This window comes from Labrus bergylta, chromosome 17 (assembly GCF_963930695.1).
Source record: "Labrus bergylta chromosome 17, fLabBer1.1, whole genome shotgun sequence".
NCBI lineage: Eukaryota > Metazoa > Chordata > Actinopteri > Labriformes > Labridae > Labrus > Labrus bergylta.
This window is the reverse complement of record NC_089211.1, coordinates 14,144,431-14,166,012: the sequence shown is the minus strand read 5'-3', so window position 1 is coordinate 14,166,012 and position 21,582 is coordinate 14,144,431. Positions and strand designations below refer to the sequence as shown.

The 21,582-nt window shown below is 43.0% G+C and overlaps 2 protein-coding genes across 7 annotated transcripts; one reads left to right on the top strand and one right to left on the bottom strand.

The window, feature by feature from the left end:
- Positions 1-12: 12 nt before the first annotated feature.
- On the top strand, positions 13-4,374 carry car15 (carbonic anhydrase 15). Of its 2 annotated transcripts, none has more exons than XM_065965816.1 (8): positions 13-1,346; positions 1,468-1,497; positions 2,567-2,743; positions 2,830-2,964; positions 3,062-3,154; positions 3,237-3,303; positions 3,386-3,546; positions 3,631-4,374. In XM_065965816.1, exons 3-8 carry the CDS (start codon positions 2,660-2,662, stop codon positions 3,847-3,849), a joined length of 759 nt encoding a protein of 252 aa, XP_065821888.1. In that variant the 5' UTR covers positions 13-1,346; positions 1,468-1,497; positions 2,567-2,659; the 3' UTR covers positions 3,850-4,374. The 2 variants fall into 2 exon arrangements, with proteins under 2 accessions (XP_065821888.1, XP_020485544.2); XM_020629888.3 differs by having other exon boundaries at positions 2,819-2,964.
- A 1,166-nt stretch (positions 4,375-5,540) lies between these two features.
- setd1ba (SET domain containing 1B, histone lysine methyltransferase a) lies at positions 5,541-21,193 on the bottom strand. Of its 5 annotated transcripts, none has more exons than XM_065965809.1 (19): positions 20,829-21,191; positions 20,431-20,582; positions 20,057-20,155; positions 19,478-19,748; positions 18,520-18,641; positions 16,825-17,925; positions 13,851-14,567; positions 12,906-13,079; positions 12,694-12,787; positions 12,378-12,586; positions 12,206-12,281; positions 11,744-12,109; positions 11,183-11,641; positions 10,361-10,867; positions 9,992-10,158; positions 9,784-9,909; positions 9,483-9,602; positions 7,819-7,956; positions 5,541-7,733 (listed from the first exon to the last, which is right to left on the bottom strand). In XM_065965809.1, the coding sequence occupies exons 1-19, from the start codon at positions 20,887-20,889 to the stop codon at positions 7,560-7,562; spliced, it is 5,133 nt and encodes a 1,710-aa protein (XP_065821881.1). In that variant the 5' UTR covers positions 20,890-21,191; the 3' UTR covers positions 5,541-7,559. The 5 variants fall into 5 exon arrangements, with proteins under 5 accessions (XP_065821881.1, XP_065821880.1, XP_065821882.1 ...); XM_065965808.1 differs by having other exon boundaries at positions 10,361-11,377; positions 11,507-11,641; XM_065965810.1 differs by having other exon boundaries at positions 11,507-11,641; positions 20,829-21,190.
- Positions 21,194-21,582: the final 389 nt, after the last annotated feature.

Sequence of the window (21,582 nt, the reverse complement as noted above, 5' to 3'; positions counted from 1 at the left end):
TATTTTTTTCTCCCTGAGGTAGATGTACATCTAATCAAAATGCCAAATAAACTGCACCATGAAGGACGACTCATGCGTCAGTGGTTATGAACACAGCATCCATTACATTTACCTTTCTCTAACTCCTTTGACTTGTGGAGGAAATATCTCTGTCTGCAGTGACCAAATGTCGAAGGATTAAGGTGCGATGCAGGGAATTCCCCGCACTATTCCTGAGTCAAATGATTTAAAGAAAGTGCATATATTGCATTTCACAGTGACTCATAAGGCAGCCGTCAGAGCAGATAGCGATATCCTGCTGGGGTGCATTGTCGCTGAAGAAAAGAGGCTTTGTTCACACAGGCCGAGTAGTGACACAACCACATGATCGTTTTCTAGATGAGGGAGATGTAACACTTGACTCTGAGAAGCTCAGTAAAGATGGATGTCTTTATGAGACAGTGTGGAAAGAACTTGCAGAACTTACTTAATTAGAAATTAAGGAAACTACTAATACTGTTATTGAATTCACAAGAAGTGCCATAGCAAATAATTGGATGTATTTACAAGACATCATTTTAGAGCATACGTTATTGTTTTTTACCCTCTGACTACTCAGCTAATTAGTCAATGTATTTAGATGTAGTTGTTATAGTGACCAAATCAAATAAGTGGATGCATGGCATTTCAAATTTCAATAATTATAATGATCGAAAGTGATTCAGGACAGCACACCAAAATCTTAAATATCCACTTTTTTGATTGCCGCACACATTTGGGTCAAAGCCCTTCTTCAGTGGCTTCAGGCAAACAAACCCAGACTGTGATGGCAAATAAATGAATCAAAGAAGAAAGACTTACTAAAAGCATATAAACTGTTGTTTTGAAGTGGGATTTTGTCCCTTTTAGATTTAAATCTGATTCATCTATATTTCTGTAACTAGATTTTTATAGCCTGCCGATAAAGTCATGTATATTCTGTACCTTTCTTATTCTGCTTGCTACACATCCTGACTTTCCCATGAGATGAATGGGTCTTGTTACTGGTCAGTGGGTATCTTTGCTGGCAGCAGTGGGAAGGAGGGATGGGGTGTGTGGGTGTGTGTGGGGGAGGATGGGGGCTGTCTTGCATCAATGAGCCTGTTGATCAGAAAAAGACCACTGGACTTGTAATGACACAGATCACTGATCACACCAGGAGGAAAACTCAGCTTCCACCTCGGGCTGCTATTTAAGCAGGACGACGTTCTCCCTCCTCTTGAGTCTACCTCACAAACATACACCTGAGCGGGTTCATCGAGTTCCACATCTGACCATGATTCAGACCGCCGCTCTCCTCATGACTGTTGTTTCATATGTTATTTCAGGTGAGGGTCCTGCTCGAGTTTCAGATGACTAAAATATCCATCTATGTTTTTAATAGATTAAAGCTACTTAAATTAAAACAAGGCATTTCTTCTGAACATTTTGCTGTTTTTTGTATTCCAGAGGACTACTGTTACACCGAGCCGCACTGTGGTGAGTAATCTACGAGCTAACTATTCATTTGAAACACACAGACAGCAGTTTTAGCATCCTGTCAGAGGACATTAAGCTGGCAAAATCAGGTTGATCTTTTAAATCTCCTTTTTATTAAAGGAGAAAAAGTTGAAAATGAAAATCTTTTTTACAAGAATTCTTTAATGCATATACATTTTAAAGTATCCTGTACCTTTATGGTGTGGGATATATTTAACCAACACCTGTATTTACTGTCTCTGATTGTTGATGTGATTTTAGTTTGGTTGTTGTTTCATGAAAAACTCTTTGTATTACTGTGTTTTTAAAGGTGCTCTACAAATAGGCCTCAATGTGTTATTATAATAATTCATGGTAATAATAATTAAACTGAGCCAGTTCATTCTATTTTATTTTTTAGTATCAAAGAAGTCTATCTTTGTTTTAAGAGCTTTCTTAGATTTATATGGAAGCTGTGAATTTCCCAAAATGTATGTCAGCTGATCTTTTTTCCACGAGACCTCTGAGAATGTTTCTTTAGAAGGTATTGTGGAGATCTAAACGAATTTTGGAGATTTTTAAAAGAAAGAAGGAAGTTAAAAAAATATTTTAGTATCATGACTGTTTTTCTCAGTGCAGACTACTGTATCTCACCAAAAGGTCCATTGTTCTGCAGCATTTGATCAGGTCATGCAGTCTTCTTCAGTGGATATCATTTAAATAGGTTTTGCCCTTCTTTCACATTGGAAGAGGGGCCTGACTGGTGAAGAGTCAGATCAGGCAAACATTTTTATGTCTATGACACAACATAACATCATAACAACTGGAAAAAGGTTACATTTTATGATCAAAAGCTCTGATACAGCTGTATTTTCATTTTCAACTTTTACAAGAATTCTAATTATTAAGTCTGCAATCCAACAAAAGTTGGGATTTTTTTTAAACTATCTTTTGATCTTGAACTATCTAATCTCTTGAATAATCTTGATATCCCATGGATGCTCCAGGGTGATTAAAATAACATTCATGTCTTCTGTTCTGTTCTGTTCTGGTCTGTTTGGTTCTTACATGGTTCCTTCACCTCCCTCAGATCCTTATGCATGGGGAGACATGTTCTCGTCCTGTCATCCTTTACTTGAAGAGCTTCACTCCCCCATCAACCTGGAGCACCAGATGACCAGAAATGAGTCTCTGGATTCTCTACATCTCGAGGGCTTTGATGCGATCCAAACAGGCCACTGGACGCTTGCAAATGACGGACACTCTGGTGAATGTTCCTAACTGAAAAAGGATTTGTTTTCTCTTTTTTGGTGATGTTTCTAATGTTTCTGGTCACTTCCAGTGGTGCTGCAGGTCAGCAGTGGCATGTCAGTGAGCGGTGGAGGTCTTCCAGGTGTTTATCACACCATGCAGCTGCACTTCCACTGGGGAGGCCCGGCTACTAACGGATCAGAGCACACAGTGCACGGACGCAGATACCCGATGGAGGTACAGTACGGTCAGTAGACAGATCGGCACTGAAACACAGTTTTAAAAGTATAATGCAGAGCAGACTTCCCTTAATGTCTTTTTTGTGTTTCTCTAGATGCATATTGTCAACATGAAGTCCATCCATCCAAATTTGACTGCAGCCTTAGATGACCCAACAGGACTTGCAGTTCTTGGATTCTTTATTGATGTCAGTTTTCAATAAATCATGTGTGTTCTTTATTTCTAAGCATTTGTAGTTATTTTTCATCCTGATTTCGCTCCTTTTACAGGTTGCTTATGCAGATAATGTGCACTTTGGACATATATCACAAAAGCTGTCATCTGTTTCTTACAAAGGTATGAAGAAAACCATAACAAATGTATATCTCTTTTGGTCGTTTGCATCTGTTCTCATTATGGCTGTGCATCTTTCCTCAAGGCCAAACTGCTAAAGTCAAGCCATTTCCGCTGATGAGCCTTCTGCCGAAGCACAACATGAGTCAGTATTTTCGTTATTACGGCAGCCTCACCACCCCTCCATGTTCACAAGCAGTCATATGGACTTTGTATGAAGTCCCCATCTACATCTCATGGTCCCAAGTAGGTATTTACAGCCATTTTCCAAAATAACTAACAGGGTTCTGCACACAGGGTTTTTTTAAAAGTCTTTTTGTTCCTCCTTAGCTGGTTCAGTTTACCTGGCAGATCTTCTCAACAGAAGTGGATGCAGAGCAGATGACACCTCTTCAGAACAACTTTAGACACATCCACCCCACCTTCAGTCGCATCATCTCTGTGTCCAAAGACGCCAAACTGCTCACAGGGGCGGCCAGTCATATCCACATGTCGGCTATGTCACTGCTTCAAATAATTTTGCTGGGAAGCTTCATGTTTGGACTTTAGCACAACCTGCGTCCCAATTAAGAAAAACTTGAACATGTATCATGTTTTTTACTGTTGTTTACCCAAACTTGACATTTAAATGTAGAACTTTCACACATGTACAAAACAATTGACATAGAAAAACAAACTGTGAAGATTAAGTACTGTAAAATGTTAAATAGTTACTAAATGTTTTATGATAGCTGTGTGCATTGAAAATGTACAACTGTTAAATAACCTACATAATACATGTCTTATGTCTTACATGTCTTCAGAGTCATTGTTTTTCTGATGGCAGCCATGTTTTTATGACTGAGGGTCTTTCCCACTCAGCATGATGTTTTCACCACAAGCTAATGCTACTACACTTAAACAGCTTGTTAATATTTTTTAATTATAGCCAAACATAAATTTAGGCTGAGGCTTATGGGAATGTGATATCATTTGCAGGTTGTTATAATTCAAATTCTAACATTTAGTACTATGTGCTGCTAGCATGGTTACAAAGAAAGGGAAAGGCAAATAAATGTTACTGAAACATCAACATCAAGTGATTCAATGAAAATTTAGTTGAGAATAGTTTAAAAAAAAAAGTATTTGTGAATATTATATTACTTTCTAGTGTATTGTGAGCATGAATATAAAAGTAACGAATAGGCCAACTAGCTTTAGCCACTGACAAGCCAGCAGTGGTACAACCGCTAAGTCTGCTTCAACTTATCCCACAAAAGTCCTTTTTCACTGACACTTAAAAGGAAAATCACTGGTGTAATTCATTACTTTTAAAAAGGGCTGAATGCATTTAGCCTTCCCTGTTTCCCAGTGTGCCATCTGTGCTACTTTACATTGTGGCTAACTGACAGCTTACTGATAGGCTACACTTGAATGGAACAGAGCCATCATCAATGTCATTGGTAACACCTGTTTATGTCCTACCATGACTAGTCAAAAAAAGGCCCATTAAAAACACAGACTACAAAGTAAACTTAGGCTATAAGCACTCCTGCATTCAGCATGCAAATGATTTCTTGTACCTACACGTTTACATCATTTGCATATTTTCCACCAGCATCAATGTAGCAATGGATTTGAAGAATTACACATAAAATCTCCACCTTTTTACATTTATGATATTCATATTAATTACTGTACTCAAACAATAAACACCATGTCTTAGCTTGTGTAACATTCACCATTTTTGGCAAGTGGGAGGCATTACTTATTGCTTCCCGTTTGTTGAGACAGTGGCTATTATGCAAAAAAGGCTTTTATTTTGTGGGTTGCAAATTTGTCAAGGTTTGTCCGCATAAATGTGACATCTTTCAATTTACACAACCAAGCAAATACATGGTATGATGAGAGTTTCTCACATAACGAGAACAAAAGTGAAGTGGTAATAGGACCAATCAGACTTTTTGCCATGCGAGCTCTCGCACCTCAACTCATACTCTCTTAATCGAGTAAATCGTTTCTTCAATTGTACCAAACCTTGTTTTTTAAACAAGGTATGTCTTGGTGACCTTTTTTCTACTGGCTGTGTGTTTGGAGGTCAGTGGATCACATGACCTTTTTCTCTATCAAACCAGCCTGACACAGAGGCATTGTTTGCTCTGCTGCTGCCATCAGTCTCCATTCAAGAACATTCAGCTAAAGGAGGACAGTGTCTTCTCATAAATACTGCTCACTTGATGCTTCACAAGAAAACAACAGCCTTTTATGGATGTATGCAAAATTGCTTTATTTCCATTTTCCTTTTTCATACATTTGTCGTGTAATAAATAGACCTAAGAAACAGGCTGATGCCTCAATCCTCTTCCCATGCCGATTCTGCACCTTTTTTTTCCTCCACACCGCAAACAACTTTTCATAGAATTTACAACAGAAAATAAAAAAAAACAAGCTTGACACAAGCTGAATTTTCCTGCTACCAGCTCATCTCCTGTCTTGTATTTTACATAGATCTCTGAGCTGAGTTTATGTAGCAAATCCCAGGGAACAAAAATATATATATATATTTATATAGTATTCACAGTTACAGTATTTACAGATTCTAGGATTAGGAAGCAAATGGGCAGAAAATGAAGACGTTTCTACAAGAAACAATCTTTCCAAAAAGGAGGTGGAGACCTTTCCTGTACACAGTGGACCTTTTTCTTTAAATAAACAACCTTTTAAATCCTTAGATTCCTTTTACAGATCCCTGAAAATATCTTTAAATACTCAGTCTTTTGTTAAAAAAAGAGAAATAGAGAGAGATGCATCATAAAAGTGTAACCCCTGTGAAGGTAAAAAAAAAAAGCTTTAGATCTTCTGTACAAGTAATCATATACAATATAAACATCAATGGTGAAAAACAAAAACAAAACATTAATCAAACTGAATGAAAAAGCAATGATCTACTTGGTCTTGAGGGAGTTGCTAAGCAGAAGTGCAAGCCTCGAGTGCATTATTTTTTTATCTTAATGAGATCATAAAGAAAGAAGAACCCTTGCTGTCTGTCTGGGACAGACAAACATGTCTGTCTTGCAGTCATCATCATCATCAACAACACTGTAGAAGTAATCAAGTGTTTCAGATGAACAGGAATCTATTAGTGACGGTCAAAAAGCCGAAAAAAACATCGTCATCAACACCCGCAGCGCTGGAAAAAATAGGCAGCAACTTTTTGTACAAGTCTTTTGAATTGGTCACCTGCTGCTCATCTTAAGCACAGACAATAACACAATCATATGGCACTTAAAAATGACAAATTATGTTTTCTTCGAAACTTAGTTTGAACACTGCCCAGTGGATGAAAGACAGGTGATGATTCACTTTTCTTTCTCTGCATGATTAGTTGGAGTTTCTCTCAAGCGGCCTACAGGGGGCAGTGCACTCGCATTCACAAGATATGATCAACTCAACCAGGACACACATTCACACATTCACACACGTATATAGTGTCTTTGAGGAACAAGCGAGAAGAGGACTACCTTAACAAAAACTGGGAAAACACTGAAATATCATTAATACAAACGTTCCACTTTCATTTGAACTTTTTTTTTTTTGCATAAACAAATAGAGAGCAGCATGATCCATAATTGGCTGGTATTCCAGAATTTGCGGTGGGTTTAGACCAATTTTTTTTGCTTGTTTTTTTTTTTTCTTTGAACTTCCGTCAGTTATTTTCCACGTAAAGATAACTTGTGCGGAGGAGGCGGGAGTGAAAGGCAGGAGTTGGCCCGGCCACGACACTCTGCTGCCATCCGCTGTCTGCCATGTGTTCAGGCCTCAGGTTTGTGCGCCTCAACAGCGTTAGAAAGCAGCTGAACATGTTTGTGTTTGTGTTTCTTTAACCGAGTGTGGTGTAGGTAAAGCTTATGAGACAACCCAGAGGGGGGGGAAAGTGTAAAAAAAAAACTGTACAAAGCAGGACTGGATGTGGAAGAAACCATGCTCAAATACTGTCCTGTGTTGACAGGAGAAGGGGAGGGGGATGCTGTACCAGCAAGTCAAGTGTTTTCGTAATTCTGGGTAATCACTGGCAGAGGTAAAAAACTATGCTGTTGTTTTTTTTTTATTTCAAGAGCACCATAAATCGTAAACAATCTAGATTTTAATATGTGAAGAGCACCTTACGGGAAGCAAGGATATTTCCCCTTCACTTTCCCCTCACCTGAAGTCTCCTCTGTGAAACTTCAGTTCAAGGATAGCACTTTCACATACAGGAGGGGATCCACCTCAAATGGACGTTAATTGAGCGTTCCCCTGCAGTTCTCCGCCCCGCACAAACAGGGGATCTTCTCGTCCTCGATGGGGAACTTGTAGTCGTATGTGATCTCCTCGTTGACGTTAATCGGCTGTCTGGAGTAGATCACGATCTTCTTTTGAGACTCCACCGTGATCACCTTCGCATAACAGTTAGGCTGTAAAGAAAAGACAAACAAGTGAGAAATGTGCAGCACTGATGCGTAGACAAACTAAACGTGGATGACGTGGATGTTATCTTACATTGCAGCTGTGGTTGATGAAACGGGCAAAGTTGCCACACTTGGTAGCGTCTATGATGGTGTCGTGGTCCACGCGGAACATGTAGCTGCTGCCGATGCCCTCCTCCTCGTAGCGCTTCTCCCGCATGTCCGCAATCACCTTGTGAAGGGAAGAATAGTCAAAGGTTACAAGTTTGTGAGCTTTGAAATGAAACCATTTTGGACATAGACTATCCACTTGCTCTCTACAGTCATTGCCTCTATGTGTGGTGCTTGATCGCTTCAGTAGCTCTGGTACTTTTAAACACGATTAGCCAACATGCTCGGCTGCAGTCCTGCTTTAATGACAAATCTGACTAACTGTTTACATCTGAGATAGTGTGTTCAATAAAGAAGAGGCTGTAAAGAGTCCCGTATAAAGGTAACTTTGTAACATTTTTGTTTCAATGATTTAGTGAATTATTTACATGCTGAACTTTGACTGTTATAAAATCACGCTTGTTTCCACCTTTGGGTTATGTAGGTAGAAGTTATTTTTGATCCAGGGTTTGCTGGAGCACTTCAGCATTTTATTCTAAGTTGTGTTCTGTACTAAAAAAAAAAACTGAGATTACACTTTTTGAATATCGTAAGTTAGAGGAACTATCCACTAGAGAGTTCCCTGAATACTACACACCATGGGGACTCTGAAGCAGGAGCAGATAAGGTTCTGCTGCAGAGCGGAATCAATTAAAAGGTGCAGGGTTCCAACAGTTGTAGAGCAATCAAGAAGTTCCTGCAGTCTGAAAAATGCTACTGTATATTCAGAAGTCTAAAAATGTCTATAAATTGGTTTCAAAAATGATTTTTCTAAATTTTCTGAAGTGTAAATAAAATATAATGATAAAACAGATTCATTCAGTTTAAAAAAAAAATGATGAAACAATTCTGATGTTACCCTCCAAGATTTCAATCTGTAACAGATATAAGGAGATGCAGTACAATACATAATGTTTTTATATCTCCATATGTTTATAGTAAGTTCACAACAGGAGCTTCCCAAATATGTTCCAAATGCAAAGCTAATACTGGAACTAGAATGCATTGTCTTTGGGAGTGTGAAAAAATGCAATTATTTTGGAAGGCACTATGTGGAGAAATAGGCACGATGATAGGACAACAACTGCCTCCTGGCCCACTTCTATGCCTCCTAGGAAGTCTACCGAGCCCTTTAAAGGAACATAAGGACATAATCCAATTTCTTTTAATGTTGGCTAGGAAGGCTATAATGACACAATGGGTTGGGGATGAATCCCTTACTGTTCACTTGTGGAACTCTCTGATATCTGATGTTGTGACGTTAGAAAGGTTAAGATACTGTATCGGAGGAAAGACTCATCTCTTTAAAAGAAAAATGGGAGAAGCCTTTGAATCTTCTAAATGTTAAGTGCAACTTATCATAATGATCCCTGAATGATTATCTTGCTATTGTACAACATCACTGTTAATCACATGTATACTATACCGGTAGATGCTGAATGTGACTACTGGACCAACTATGCAAATACTTTGCTGAAGTGCACTGAGCTGTTATTGTTTTGTATTTGAAAATCAATAAAAATAATGTTAGAAAATAATAATGATGAAACATTGTACATACCCAGAGAAAAAAACCCACTTCAAACCAACCAATCAGCTGCATCTCACCTGTCTGATGTTCTGCCCCACGTACTCGATGACCATTTCATCCGCAGCGATAGGCTCCATGGCAAACAGACCCCAGTCGTGGATGTGCGACCTGCAGAATCTGATCCTTTTCTTTCGGAACTAAGAGGAAAAAAGTGGAGCAAGGTGTCACTTTTAGTAACAGACAAGCCGCCTGGGTCTGGCTTTCAGGATTAAAGTTATGTCGATGACATCTGTGTCTGTGTGAATGTCTTATGCCCCTGTTCACAATTCTTTTCTACGTTTCAGCTGCTGGAGCAAAATTCTGTTTGTCGGTGTTTACCTTCAGCTGGTTGAACTTCAGCAGGTCACTGTCACACGCAAACGAGGAGAGCAACCGCCTCTGCTCCGACCGCCGCTCTGAACCAGATCTGGTAGAGGCGTGCACCTGTGCAGGAATACTCATACCCTAGAGGGAGGACAGGGAATTAGATTTGTTTGTCCAAATATGCAGTTTGAAATAACCAGGAAACATTTTTTTTTCCCCCCACCTGTGTGTCCATCGGCGGCTCCTCCGACTGCAGCTTCGTGCTCTGGAGGTATTTGATCTTGTCCTTCTTGTCGATCTTGTAGTATCCCTCGCTTCTCGCACATCCGGTCATGTGATCCCTCATGCCGTCGTCTCTTCTCTTTTTCTTCACGCCCAGGATGTTGGTTGGTGCAGGGAAGTCAAGGAAGAAACTGGAAACACTTTAAACCATAGCTAGAATGCAACCAGACTTCAGCAGATTAAAAGCAATACCAGCCGAAAACTTCCATCTTTTCACCACCAGGGGGGGCTGCTATTTGTTACACACAGTACAAAACAGTGTTATTTAAGTTCCCTGAACACAATTATTAACTTTAGCAGTAAAGGATATCAGGATGGTTGACCCAAAGCGTGTCGTTGAGCCAGTCGTTGCCGTTATCCTGCTGCAGCATCTTGTCATAGGTAATCTGCAGAAGCCTCATGTCCTCCTCGTCTATCCCCTCATTCCAGATGTCGTAAAGGATGGTCATCTCCTCAAATTCGGAGCGTGGGTTGAAGTACGGCCGGGGCGGCGAGGTGACAGGGGACAGTAACAGCTCCTCCCATTTTCGCCGGGCCCTCCGCGTCGGCTTCACCACCACGGGGGCCTCGTCGTCGTAGGAAAGGAAGCCGTCTTCTGCAGGCAGAACCGTCTGAGGCTCCACCTTCACTTCCCTGAAGTCCAGGCTCGGGTGATCCGGGGACTTGGAGGACATTTGCATGGACAGTTCACGGAGATGTGCGTCATGAGGCAGGAGGGTGGACTCCGATGAGAGCTCCAAAGAGTCTTCAGATGCAGAGAGAGCCGAGGTCTTTTTGTTTTTGGATCGTCCAGGTTTCTTCTTTGAGGAGGGGGTATCTGATGGCACAGGGACATCTACAGTGAGACCAGAGGGCAGATCGCCTGGGACTCGAGCTGAGAGCTCTGTTCCAGCTGAGAGAGTTTGGTTAGGCAGGACACTGACAGGAGGCTCCTTAAAAACTGGTCTATCATCTATACTCTCGGAGGAGATTTTCCTATTTAGAGTTAGTGCGGCAGGGTCAGGGAAGACAGGGGTAAAGGTTAGGTCTCTTCCTGGAGTGCGGGGGACTCCAGCGCTAAGAACAGGGGACTGTGAGGGGTAGGAAAAGGGGCTACCAGGGATGTGGGGAGAGCTAAGCAGGAGGCTGCTACCTGTCAACGGGGCGTCACTTCCGGGCGTATTGGGCACAGTGTCTGTGCTGTGAGACTTGCCCAGGCTTCTGGCTCGCTCCAGCAGGTCCCGGCCCGGCGTGCGAGGGATGTCCTCGTCTGTGGGGAGGCGTGGCCGTTGAGGTAAGTCAGGCAGAAGACCGGGGGGTGGGTGTAGGAGGGAGCGACCTTCTAGTGCTGGGTGAGGAGGGAGAGGGAGGTGCATTAAAGATGCAGAGGTGGATTTGGGGACAGGCGTGTTTGCTTCTAAGTGGGCGGGGGCTAATCGACCAGGGGTGCAGGGGACCTCCTCTGGCTCTGCTTTACCTTTGGCCTTCGTCTCCTGGTCGCTGTCAGGCAGGGCACCTGTGGGTGTAGACGGCTGGAGGTTCGCTACCCGCTCCTGGGGTTCAGACTTCACAACGGGAATTTTTCCGTCCACACTGATGACTCGCTCTTTAACTAGAAGTCATAAAAAGATAAAACATATAAGCTCTTAAATCTGTCCTTGAAAATGATTCCTATTCTATCAGAATCCTGTATAAAAAAGGGTGAAAAACTCACCTAGGAGACCTTTGGGTGATGGTGGTTTCCTGTCCTCCATGACCTCCTCTTTAGGACTTGGAGGTCTGTGGTTAGCTTTACTGCTCAGCTCCTCCCTCCTCCTCTGGTTCTCCTTTTCCTCTGAAAGCGGTCTTGCAGTAGGGCTTGATGCTTTGGTCTTTGCCTCCTCCCCCTCTTCATCAGAAGACGAAGACGATGAGGACGAAGACGTCGAGGAGGTGTCTGCCTTTTTGACATCGTTGTCTACTTCATGGGAAGCCTTCTCGTCCTCCTCCTCCTCCTCTTCCGAGCTTAACTCGTACTCTGAAGAGGAGTCATCGCTGTCTCCTGAGGAGTCCGACCTGGCCTTGGAGGAAGCCGAACTTTCTGCTCGCGTGAGAAAAAGGGAATAGAAATGATTTATATCAAGAATAAAAGACAAGAAAACAAAAAAAAACAAACAACTGTTGCTCTTCAAAGTACCATCATCAGAAGAATCTGAGGAAGCGCTTTCACTGGATGAGTCGTCTTCATCATCACTGTCATCATCACCACTTTCCTGAAAGAGGATTTTAAACAAATCAATAAATATCTACCGCACGCATGTAAAAGTTTAGACACACATTAAATGGTTCGCTGTTCCAAAGCAGCTTACTTTGCCGGACAGCCTATCAGCAGCCTCCGTTCCGTCAGGCTCCTGCTCCCTGTCTGATAATGACTCCTCCTCCTTCCCCGAGGTGTCCACCTCCTCCTCGCCCTCACTGTCCAGTTCAAGAGGACGCGAGTGCCGTCGCTTTGCCGACAAACCATCGGCATCCACTTTGGAATCATCTGAAGGGAGTCCAGAGGCTTCTCGATCCCGGTCTGATGGAAATGAACAACAGGATGAATTAACAATGACAACAGCAGGAAGAAAAAAGACCATCTGAAAAGAAGATGTAGGGACAAACTAGTATTTAGTTTGTGGTTACCTTCGTCCTCCAGCTCGTCGTCTACAGGAGTGGAGGGTCGTGCTCGTTTGTTGTCTCCCACTGCTGTAGTCTCAGGTGGGTCTTTTCTTTTCACCTGAATACAACATGCAACCATTAAGCACCAGACAGTGACCCAGTGGATGTAAAAAAAAAAACAAAAAAACATCCCCCCCCCTGTCTTTGTAATCTAAAAGACAAATGTAAAGGCTAACCTTGAAGGAAGGTAAGCGGATGGCTCCTCGCAAACCAATCCCCAGGCCCATCCCCTCATAGCCCAGCCCCTCCCCCTTGTTCCAGTTCTCCAGCAGGCTTGAACCCATGGTCTCTTTGGGTTTGGGTTTTTCTTCTTCCTTCCCCTCTGCACCCTTCACTGGAGTCAAAGATGCCTAGGAAAAAAGACAAGAATTTTCATTTTGAGGTGTTTCTGTATTAACTCTGAACAATACATTATTCTAAAAAAATAGATCCATCCTTTTTTTTTCTACCTGATTCAGACTACAGAACACTTTTCATCATGCACACGCCCCTTCACGTGTAAATGATGAGTATGTTATTATTTTCTAGTTCTCCATTAATTGTTGATTCTACAAGGTGCTGAAAAATGTAAATAATGGCACATTTTCCAGAGCAAAACGAACAGATTTATCGACCATTAGTCCTTAAACTAGACTTCTTTAGTCATCTTTTTTTGCATCCCAGCAACAAGCTGTCAGAATCCTCATTCAAGTTTTAGTTAGTCACCTTTTCATTAACGGTGCCTGACAAAATGCTGTTTTGTAAAAGTGTGAGATTTTGGGGGGGGGGGCGTAGGTTGGACAAAATGACACACTGGTTAAAAGCACATAGCATGGTTGTTTCAGTTGTTTCTTTTTAAATATTCTACAAGAACAAAAATCATCATTACTTCATCCAGGATTCTGCTCTCAAAATGTACAGCTGACTTATACACTGATATGCCAGCAGAGTGATTTTATCCTAACGTCACTGAATTCATTGCTTCTATCTGATATAATGACTTCATATCATTTGGACAATATGAGACTGTTGTATCAGGGTGTACAAGTAGAAGTCGGTTTGATGAATTGGTGTATAATCGCTCGATATACTCTGCAGGTGACACTGTGTTTAGGTCTTGGAAAGTAAAATAAAAGACTTACCTTTGCTGAGCGTTCCTTCTTTTCCCACCAATCGTCAAAGGCTCTGAAAGCCACCACCTCCACCATCTTGCGGTTGAGGTCCCTCTTCATGATGGCCTTCAGCTCTTTGACAATGACGAGCAGCACCCCGTCTACGGTTGCTTTGTGGGGATCCTCCTTTTTACTCTCATATCCAGGAGGTGGAACGGTGGGGTTAAACTTTGGTATACTGGGGTGCTGCCACTGCTGTCCGGGTGCTCCTGTGCTGCTAGCAGGCGTAGCACCCATAGACGGAGGTTGATAAGGTCCTCCATAGGGCCCCGACGCACCACTGTCCAAAAAATGTGGGAAAGGAAAAGGCCCTCGAGTCTGCGCAATGCGACTCAGCATCTGCTGCTGCATCTGGAAGGACATTGGGACGGTGCTCCACTGCTCCCAGCGCAGGCAGTTCATCAGCTCCATCTGCACCAGCGGCATCATGCTCGGAGCGTAGGGACCCATGTGGGGCAGCAAATGATGAGGCACCCCGGGGTGAGCAGCCAGGTGAGCAGGGTGTCCCTGGACGGCAGAGTGCAGGTGGTGGTGTGGGATGGGGAAGCCGGCCTGGTGGGGGATATGGGTGAAGCCGTGGGGAGGCATGGTGATGGTCTGCATCTGGCCACAGTCCCCACTGGTGATGGGAGTCCCCGGCATCTCGTCGTCAGAGATCTCCATGTCTTCCCCTGACGACTGATGACCCTGTAGGAAAACTTAGCAGGTCAGGACAGCTTCACAGATTTGACAGGTTTAATCACATGTCCCTCTGATCTCAATGATGACTTAGCAGATTTACCTGTTTTTTTCTTATTATTTTCACCACAATATCTCTAATCAGCATTATCATAGATTCATTGACATGTTTTGTACAGGTCAAAGAGGTCAATCAGGCTTTTGAAATCAGAGCACCAAATGATATAAGATCTGTGATATGAGGACTGATTTGAGTTCAAAGTTTAGCATCTATAAACACAAACACAGCTGACCCCACGTAGTCGCTCCCAAATCCAAACAGATCTGTTTGCTTTTTATTAAAATATTAACTCTTCAAACCACAGCAGATAAAAAAGTATATAGAACAGTATTAACACGAGGACCACAGACACAGTCATTGTGTTTGTAATGTGTGTTACCATAGAACTCTTACATTTTGTATCAGTACGGCTGTTTGATTACTATTGCAAAATACACATTAGAGTTTTGAGTTGTTCTCCCTAAATCAGCTAAAACTGTCATTTTGACCACATTCATTTAAAACAGTTAATTCATTAAGTGATAGATCCAATTTCACACTTGTGTTACAGTAGCATAACTTAGAAGAAATAAATCATTATGAAAGAATTTCAGAATAAATACAGACTGAATTTTCACATTTCTTCTCTGACAGACAGACTGACTGACTGTTTTGCCAAATGAGCGTAAATGCATTTCACATGTTTTCATGAAAGTTATATATATAAAGTTATATTTTGAAATATAAATTGGTGATACTTTTTTAAAGTAACTTTATCCTTAGAGCTAAGGGGAAATTATCCACTATTTGTTATTATTCATATTGAGGTGTTTCTTTTTTGTCTTTATTTGATAGGAAAGCTGAAGATGAGACAGGACGTGTGAGGACAGAGACTGGGGGTTGACATGCACCAATTAGCATCAGGACCGGGAGTAGAACCTGCGACCAGTGCGATGGGGTCTGTGGCCTGTCTACATGGGGCGCTTGCTCTACCAGTTGAGCTAAATCAGAACCTTATTATTTAATATTTAAAAATCTATATAACTGAAGATGTACCTTGTACCCGCAGCTATGGATTACATTATTCTTATGTTTAAAAGATCTCTTCATGAGGTCTCACCTTGACATGAACTTTCTCAACATTACAGATATATTTCATCTCTGATTCTATGTCTATACTGAAAGGATGTGCAAAACATGCATGAGCAGTAAGAGAGCTATTCTATCCAGAAGTTTAATTGTTAAACATATCAGAGTGAAATCATCTTCTTTGCTGTTAATGAGCTTTAAAAAGGTTTTTTTTTTTTAAAACAGTTGCAGAAATGAAAGTGAGTGGAGTTAACATATCGTGGGAGTGGCGTCGTACGCAAATGACCGGATCGCACGGCTTGCTTTGTCTGACAACTTTCTGACAACTTGAAATGTGAGAACGTGGGACGCTGCGGGGCCGAATGTGGCTGTCAGGCTCAGCAAAAAAACCAGCGAGTGTACTTCTGAATGGGGCCCCCAGCCAAACTGTGCCTTCCTGCATGCGAGTGTGTGCGGTGAGTGTAAGAAAGAGGAAACAAGAGTGTTCCAATTCCCCAACAGCAGAGAGGCTCCTGTTTCTCTTTTTTAGACCGAAATTTAGAAACTCAACTTCCAACAAGCCAGATGGTGTTTACTGTGACTTCAAACAAGGAGAGCGACTTGTTTGAATATGAATAGTTGTATTGAATAGTTTTCATTCATAACTCCAAGGAATACAACGTGTGCGATACACTTTTTTTCTAATGCCATTCCTAGTCTTTAAAAAAAAAAAAAAAACTAGATAAAAGTTATTTAACAATACATACAGGTAATCTACACAGCAAATATTAGGATAGATTTTCACTGAGACTCCTTTTTGTGGTACCTTCCATGCATAATAACTGTTCAAACTTCCTTTACCAAGCAGAGAGAACACAATGAAACAAAAGGGAAAGTCTACTACCTGCACTGAAACTAGACCTGACTTCCGGTGTCTTCTGTTTAACTGTCATTCAAAGCTGGAAGTAACTATCAGCACTGTGCTACTATCAACTAATCAGGACAGTCAACACAGGCTACTTTTAGCAACATTTAGCACTCCATGATGCTGCTTTCAGTGAAATAGGAAATACTTAGCATATTGAAATAACTGCCTATAATCATTACAGGCAAAGATAAAAGTTTCATGCAAATATGACAAAACATCCTCTGGCTTACCGTTTCCATTGTATCAGTGGGTGTGTGGACTCGAAAGTGTCCGTCTTTGAGCTCACTGTTGCTCTTCTTCTCCTGGACAGGCGAGCTGCTTCTCTTGATCAAGGCGGCCGTTCCAGGAATGGGCTCTTCATCTTCCGAGTCTGGTAGCGGGGTGGGACTGATGTCCTCTAAACCTGTGCTGGAGGGGCGGGAGTTTAGCTGGCCACCTTGGGAGCCACTCGTGTAAGGGGGGATCGGGGAGAGCTGAGAGGACGAGGAGGAAATCGGACTCCCCTCCATCCTCACTTCAGTGTCCGAGTCTCGCTCCTCGAGGAACGGCAGATGTTTTGTCCTTTTTTCCTTGAGGAGCATCTCTATGCGGGAATCCAGGCTATTTCGCTCTGGATCTAGCGTAGGGGAGCCGGGTGAGGGGCAGTGTTCTGGTGTTTGAGGAGGAGGTGTGGTGGGATGGGGACTGGGCTCTGGTGGGGGTTCTGGGATGGGAGGAGTTTCAGGTCTATCCTTGACAGGTAAAAAGTCTGTGGCGGCTGCTAGAGGTGGCTGTGGTGGTCGGAGATACTCACCCTCCCTTTGGGCAGGGTGATGGAAAGCTGGCTCTGACGGGGGGAATGCAGGGGGCAAAGGGGCCTGATAGGGCGAGAAAGCAGACTTGAAATTGGGTGTAGCGGGCGGGGGTGCTGTGTAGGTGAAGGAGGGGGTGGACGGTGGAGGTTCAGGCGGGGTGAGTTGGTGCGGTTTAAAGGATTCCGATGATGTTGTACTTCGGAACATGTTGCTGCGGTACTGAGGTCTCTCCGGTCTGCGGTTGTATGCATCCTGGAACTTACTCTCATGTCGGCGAGATTTGTAAGCTCCGGAGCTCTCAGGCCGGCCGGACTGATACGCGGGCGTGGACTGCCTGCTGGAGAAGTTGGAGTCTTGCGAGAAGGGCGTACCGGTCTGGCGTGGGGTATGAGGGGTACCCTGGGATTGGGGTGTGTCCTGCCTTAGGCTGGAGTAGCCCGTTTCCAGGGACAGTGGAGTGGTGGAGCTGCTGGGGGGCAATGTTCCTCCGACAGCAGACACGCTGCTCTCTGACAGCCTGCGGATCGGCTCACAGGCCTGAGAGGAGAGAGACAGAGTCAGGAGGAATCTGGGTGTCAAAGGCAAACATTCACACTAAAAACAAATGACATAACTTCTAATTGGGAGTGTGTTTAGGATGAAACTTTAACGCATCTGTTTCAATCCAATCATTAAAAAGAGTTGAATACTTTTCCCAACATGACTAACTTTGCCGTCTACACCTGCAGAGTTCTTAAAAACAATATATATAAATATCAGAGAACCTAAACACGATGCCTGAACAGACACATGCTACAAGGCCAAAGTGCACGTTTCTTTGTGGTTTCAGTCCACAACCAAGGGTCGGGATAACATTTACACTCCTCTACTCCACCACCTGCTGAACTGATAAACTAGATCACTGATAAGGGTGTCAGTTGAGACTGAAGTTTGTTTTGACAAAGAAACAGTAAAACTAAGCCATCACAACTACACGGCAGAATCCAACTACTGCAAAACCTAGAAGAGAGTGCACCAAATAGCACTATCAAAGTCCCACTGTCACAGCTAAAAGAGGGATTAACCACAACCTAAACATACAAACTCAACTGTTTTGCATAGAAGAGGAGTTGTTGTTTTTTTTTTTTTTACCAGTAAGGCTTCTGCCAAGCTCCGAGGGGAAATTTCTCTGGCTTCCTCTCCTCCAACAGGCAGGGTCCGTGGGGTGTAGCTGCCATTCATCAAGAGCTGGAAGTACCTGAGGCGATTCTCACCTGCAGAACAGCAAACATACTCATGCCACGGTCTATAAAGCGGAATTCCAGCACGCTTCAGTACAACTGATCGGGCATGCTTTGAATACTGAAGCAAAATCTAAACATTTGTAATAAGGGGCTGTCTACACTTGTGCAGGTTTGGGATACACTGAAGCAAAATAACATTACCCACACTGGTTATTAGATTTACCATTAACACAAAGCATTAAGCACCATTATTTAACATATGCAAACTATATTTCTCTCTAAGCCTCATTTATGGAAAAAATACCTTATAGTAGATTTTTTTTTTTTTAAATCAGTCATTATTTTAATAACTACATGAGCACAACAGGTGAAAACCATTGTTCCCAACTTAATAATAATTACATTTAAATTGTGTTAAGGGAAGTTGCTGCACCTAAAGTAAGCATCATTCTCAAACAACAGAAGGTTTTTTTTTTTCTATGTTAAAGTGCTGCAGGTGGAAAGAAAAAATAGCTAAAATATTTTTTGAAGAGCAAGTCATTGAGGGGATCTGATCAGGGACTGAGACTCTAACAGATCGGTTAGTGTTTGTTTATGGGTTGAAATTAGGCACAGTGGGAGTACACAGCACCCTCTGCTCTGGGCTTGTGGGAGCAAGCTAACATTCACTGAAATTCAATTACCAAACGTTACTAGGCAACGCACGTAAATGTATGCACGTGACTGCCTTACTCCTATAATGACTCAAAACAAGACAACACTTTACTTTGACGACTATTTTTTTTTCTACAGTAGAGAGAGAGAGAGAGAGAGTGCATAAATGCGGCTTACAAGTCGTTTCCTTGAAAGTCTGAATCACTGTTTACCTTTCGGGTCCAGCTCCACGTGGATGATGTTTCCCATAACAGACGTGTCGTGGAGCGACTGCACGGCCACCTTTGCAGCTTTCACGGTCTCAAAAACAACTTTGGCAATTCCCAAGTGCTTTTTATTCTTCGGATTGTACAAGATCTCCACTTCCTCGATGTCTCCGAATTTCTTGCACATATCGGTAAGAAACCCTTCCCTGATGTTGTCGTTAAGCCGGGCGAACGTCACCTCCTTTGGAGGCACGGGGCCGATGTAGCACTCATCGATCTGCAATAAGGAGGAAAGGAGTTACTGTCACAGGTGCTTTTCCCTGTTAATGCTGCACCATGTGCGACCTGACAGTTGATTATGAGGACAACAGTGGCAGAGGAGTAACTCTGAACGTGCAGATCCAGTCAGCCATATGCACGTGGGTTATTCTAGTGACATCCATCCGACAATCAAACTTGTATACTCCACGTCCCAAAGATGACCGAGGGGGTGTGTCTGCAACTTCTGACAGCCCCCCCCATCCCCCCTATTCCTCAAGGAAAAAAAAAGCGGGCAACATGCTGGGTTTCTGTCGGAGCAGGTACCTTAAATTTCGGCACAGGTAGGTCCGTTTCTTTATACTTAGTCCATAGACGACCGATCCTCGGGTCCCGGACCATGTCCACTGGTGGCATCCCGGGGTTCTGTTTGAGAGGAGATGAGAGGAGGAGAAAGAGGGAGGGAGGGGGGGTACAGTGTTATCATCCCATTCACAACTTTCACACAGCGAGAACTTGTTGCAAAAGTACTTTTTTTTTTTTAACGCAAACCGGACGCGGTGTTTGTCCGACATAAGCACCGCCGACATGCCGCAACACACGACACATTGTAACCCCCCCCCCCCACACCCCCCCATTATCATGGAGGGTCTTGGCTTGCTCGGTTTACTATTGTAGCCGATCCGCGGCGGTCCACTCACGGGCATGTTGAAAGTCTGTCCGTCGTAGCGATACAGCTTGTGGGATCCCTTCTTCAGCGCCGGGTCGATTATCAACTTGTAACTTCTCCAGTGGTGACTCCGCTTCTCCGCCGAGCCGCAGACGGGATGACTGTCCATGCCGTTCGCCAGACCTGAAACGACAGGCAGCGACAAGGAGAGAGGAGCTATCGTGAGGCAACGCCAAACACGGTCCCGTTACCAGCCGCCCCCCCCCGATCCCAAACACTTTACAACAGTCAAACATTACAGATGCATGACTTTGTGTGTAAGGGGGAGCCCCAGAGTGAGAGGGGAAAACGGGATCTAGCGTAGATCCCAGTTACGGAAAACAGGCATTAGGAGGGCTGGAGAAAGAGGGGAAAAAAGAACAAGCTTACTTGAACTCTGCTTTCTGCCATGGTCTTCGTTCAATCTGTTCCTCTCCCCTGGCTTGGACATGTTTTGTCCGATCGAGTGTTTTTGTTTCTGTAATTGACGAAAAGACGAAATCGCTCTCCCTTTCGCCGCTTACATTACATGATTTAGCTTGAAGAATACAGCCTCCTTTTCGGCTACAGCCAACACATATTGTGTGCCTCTAGTCTGTAGCTTCTGTCTCTCCCACAATACACCGCTAGGCTTTGCCTTACCTCACACGACAGTCGCACTTTCGTTAACAGAAAAAATATTTGCCCTTTCCATCGGCCACTGAGTGGTACTTTTGCCACACAGGACGTTGTTTTGTTTTGAAACTACTAACAAAGTGCCCGCTCGTTTACAAGCATTATAACGTTTAAATCATGGCCGCTGCTTTGACTCGATAAACCTCCATTCATTTTGTGTCGAATCTGCCGATTGTGTTTACTCCCAGTGGCAAACATCAAGATAGACACGGGGGGGGGGGGGGGGGGGGGACTATCTTCATTAATTGCCACTAAAAGCAAATAAACACGACTTTTTTCCAAGGCTGTTGTGTTACATGCCAGTGAAATGTGCAAATATTCAAGCATGTCGGGCAACATTTAAAACAGAAGGGGAAGAGCTGCCTACAGACCTCGTTGTTTACTACATTACTTAACACGTAGGCTATATTCAATATTGTTTTGTTTTTTTTTACCTACAATTATATTTATTATTAAACACATGGAGTTT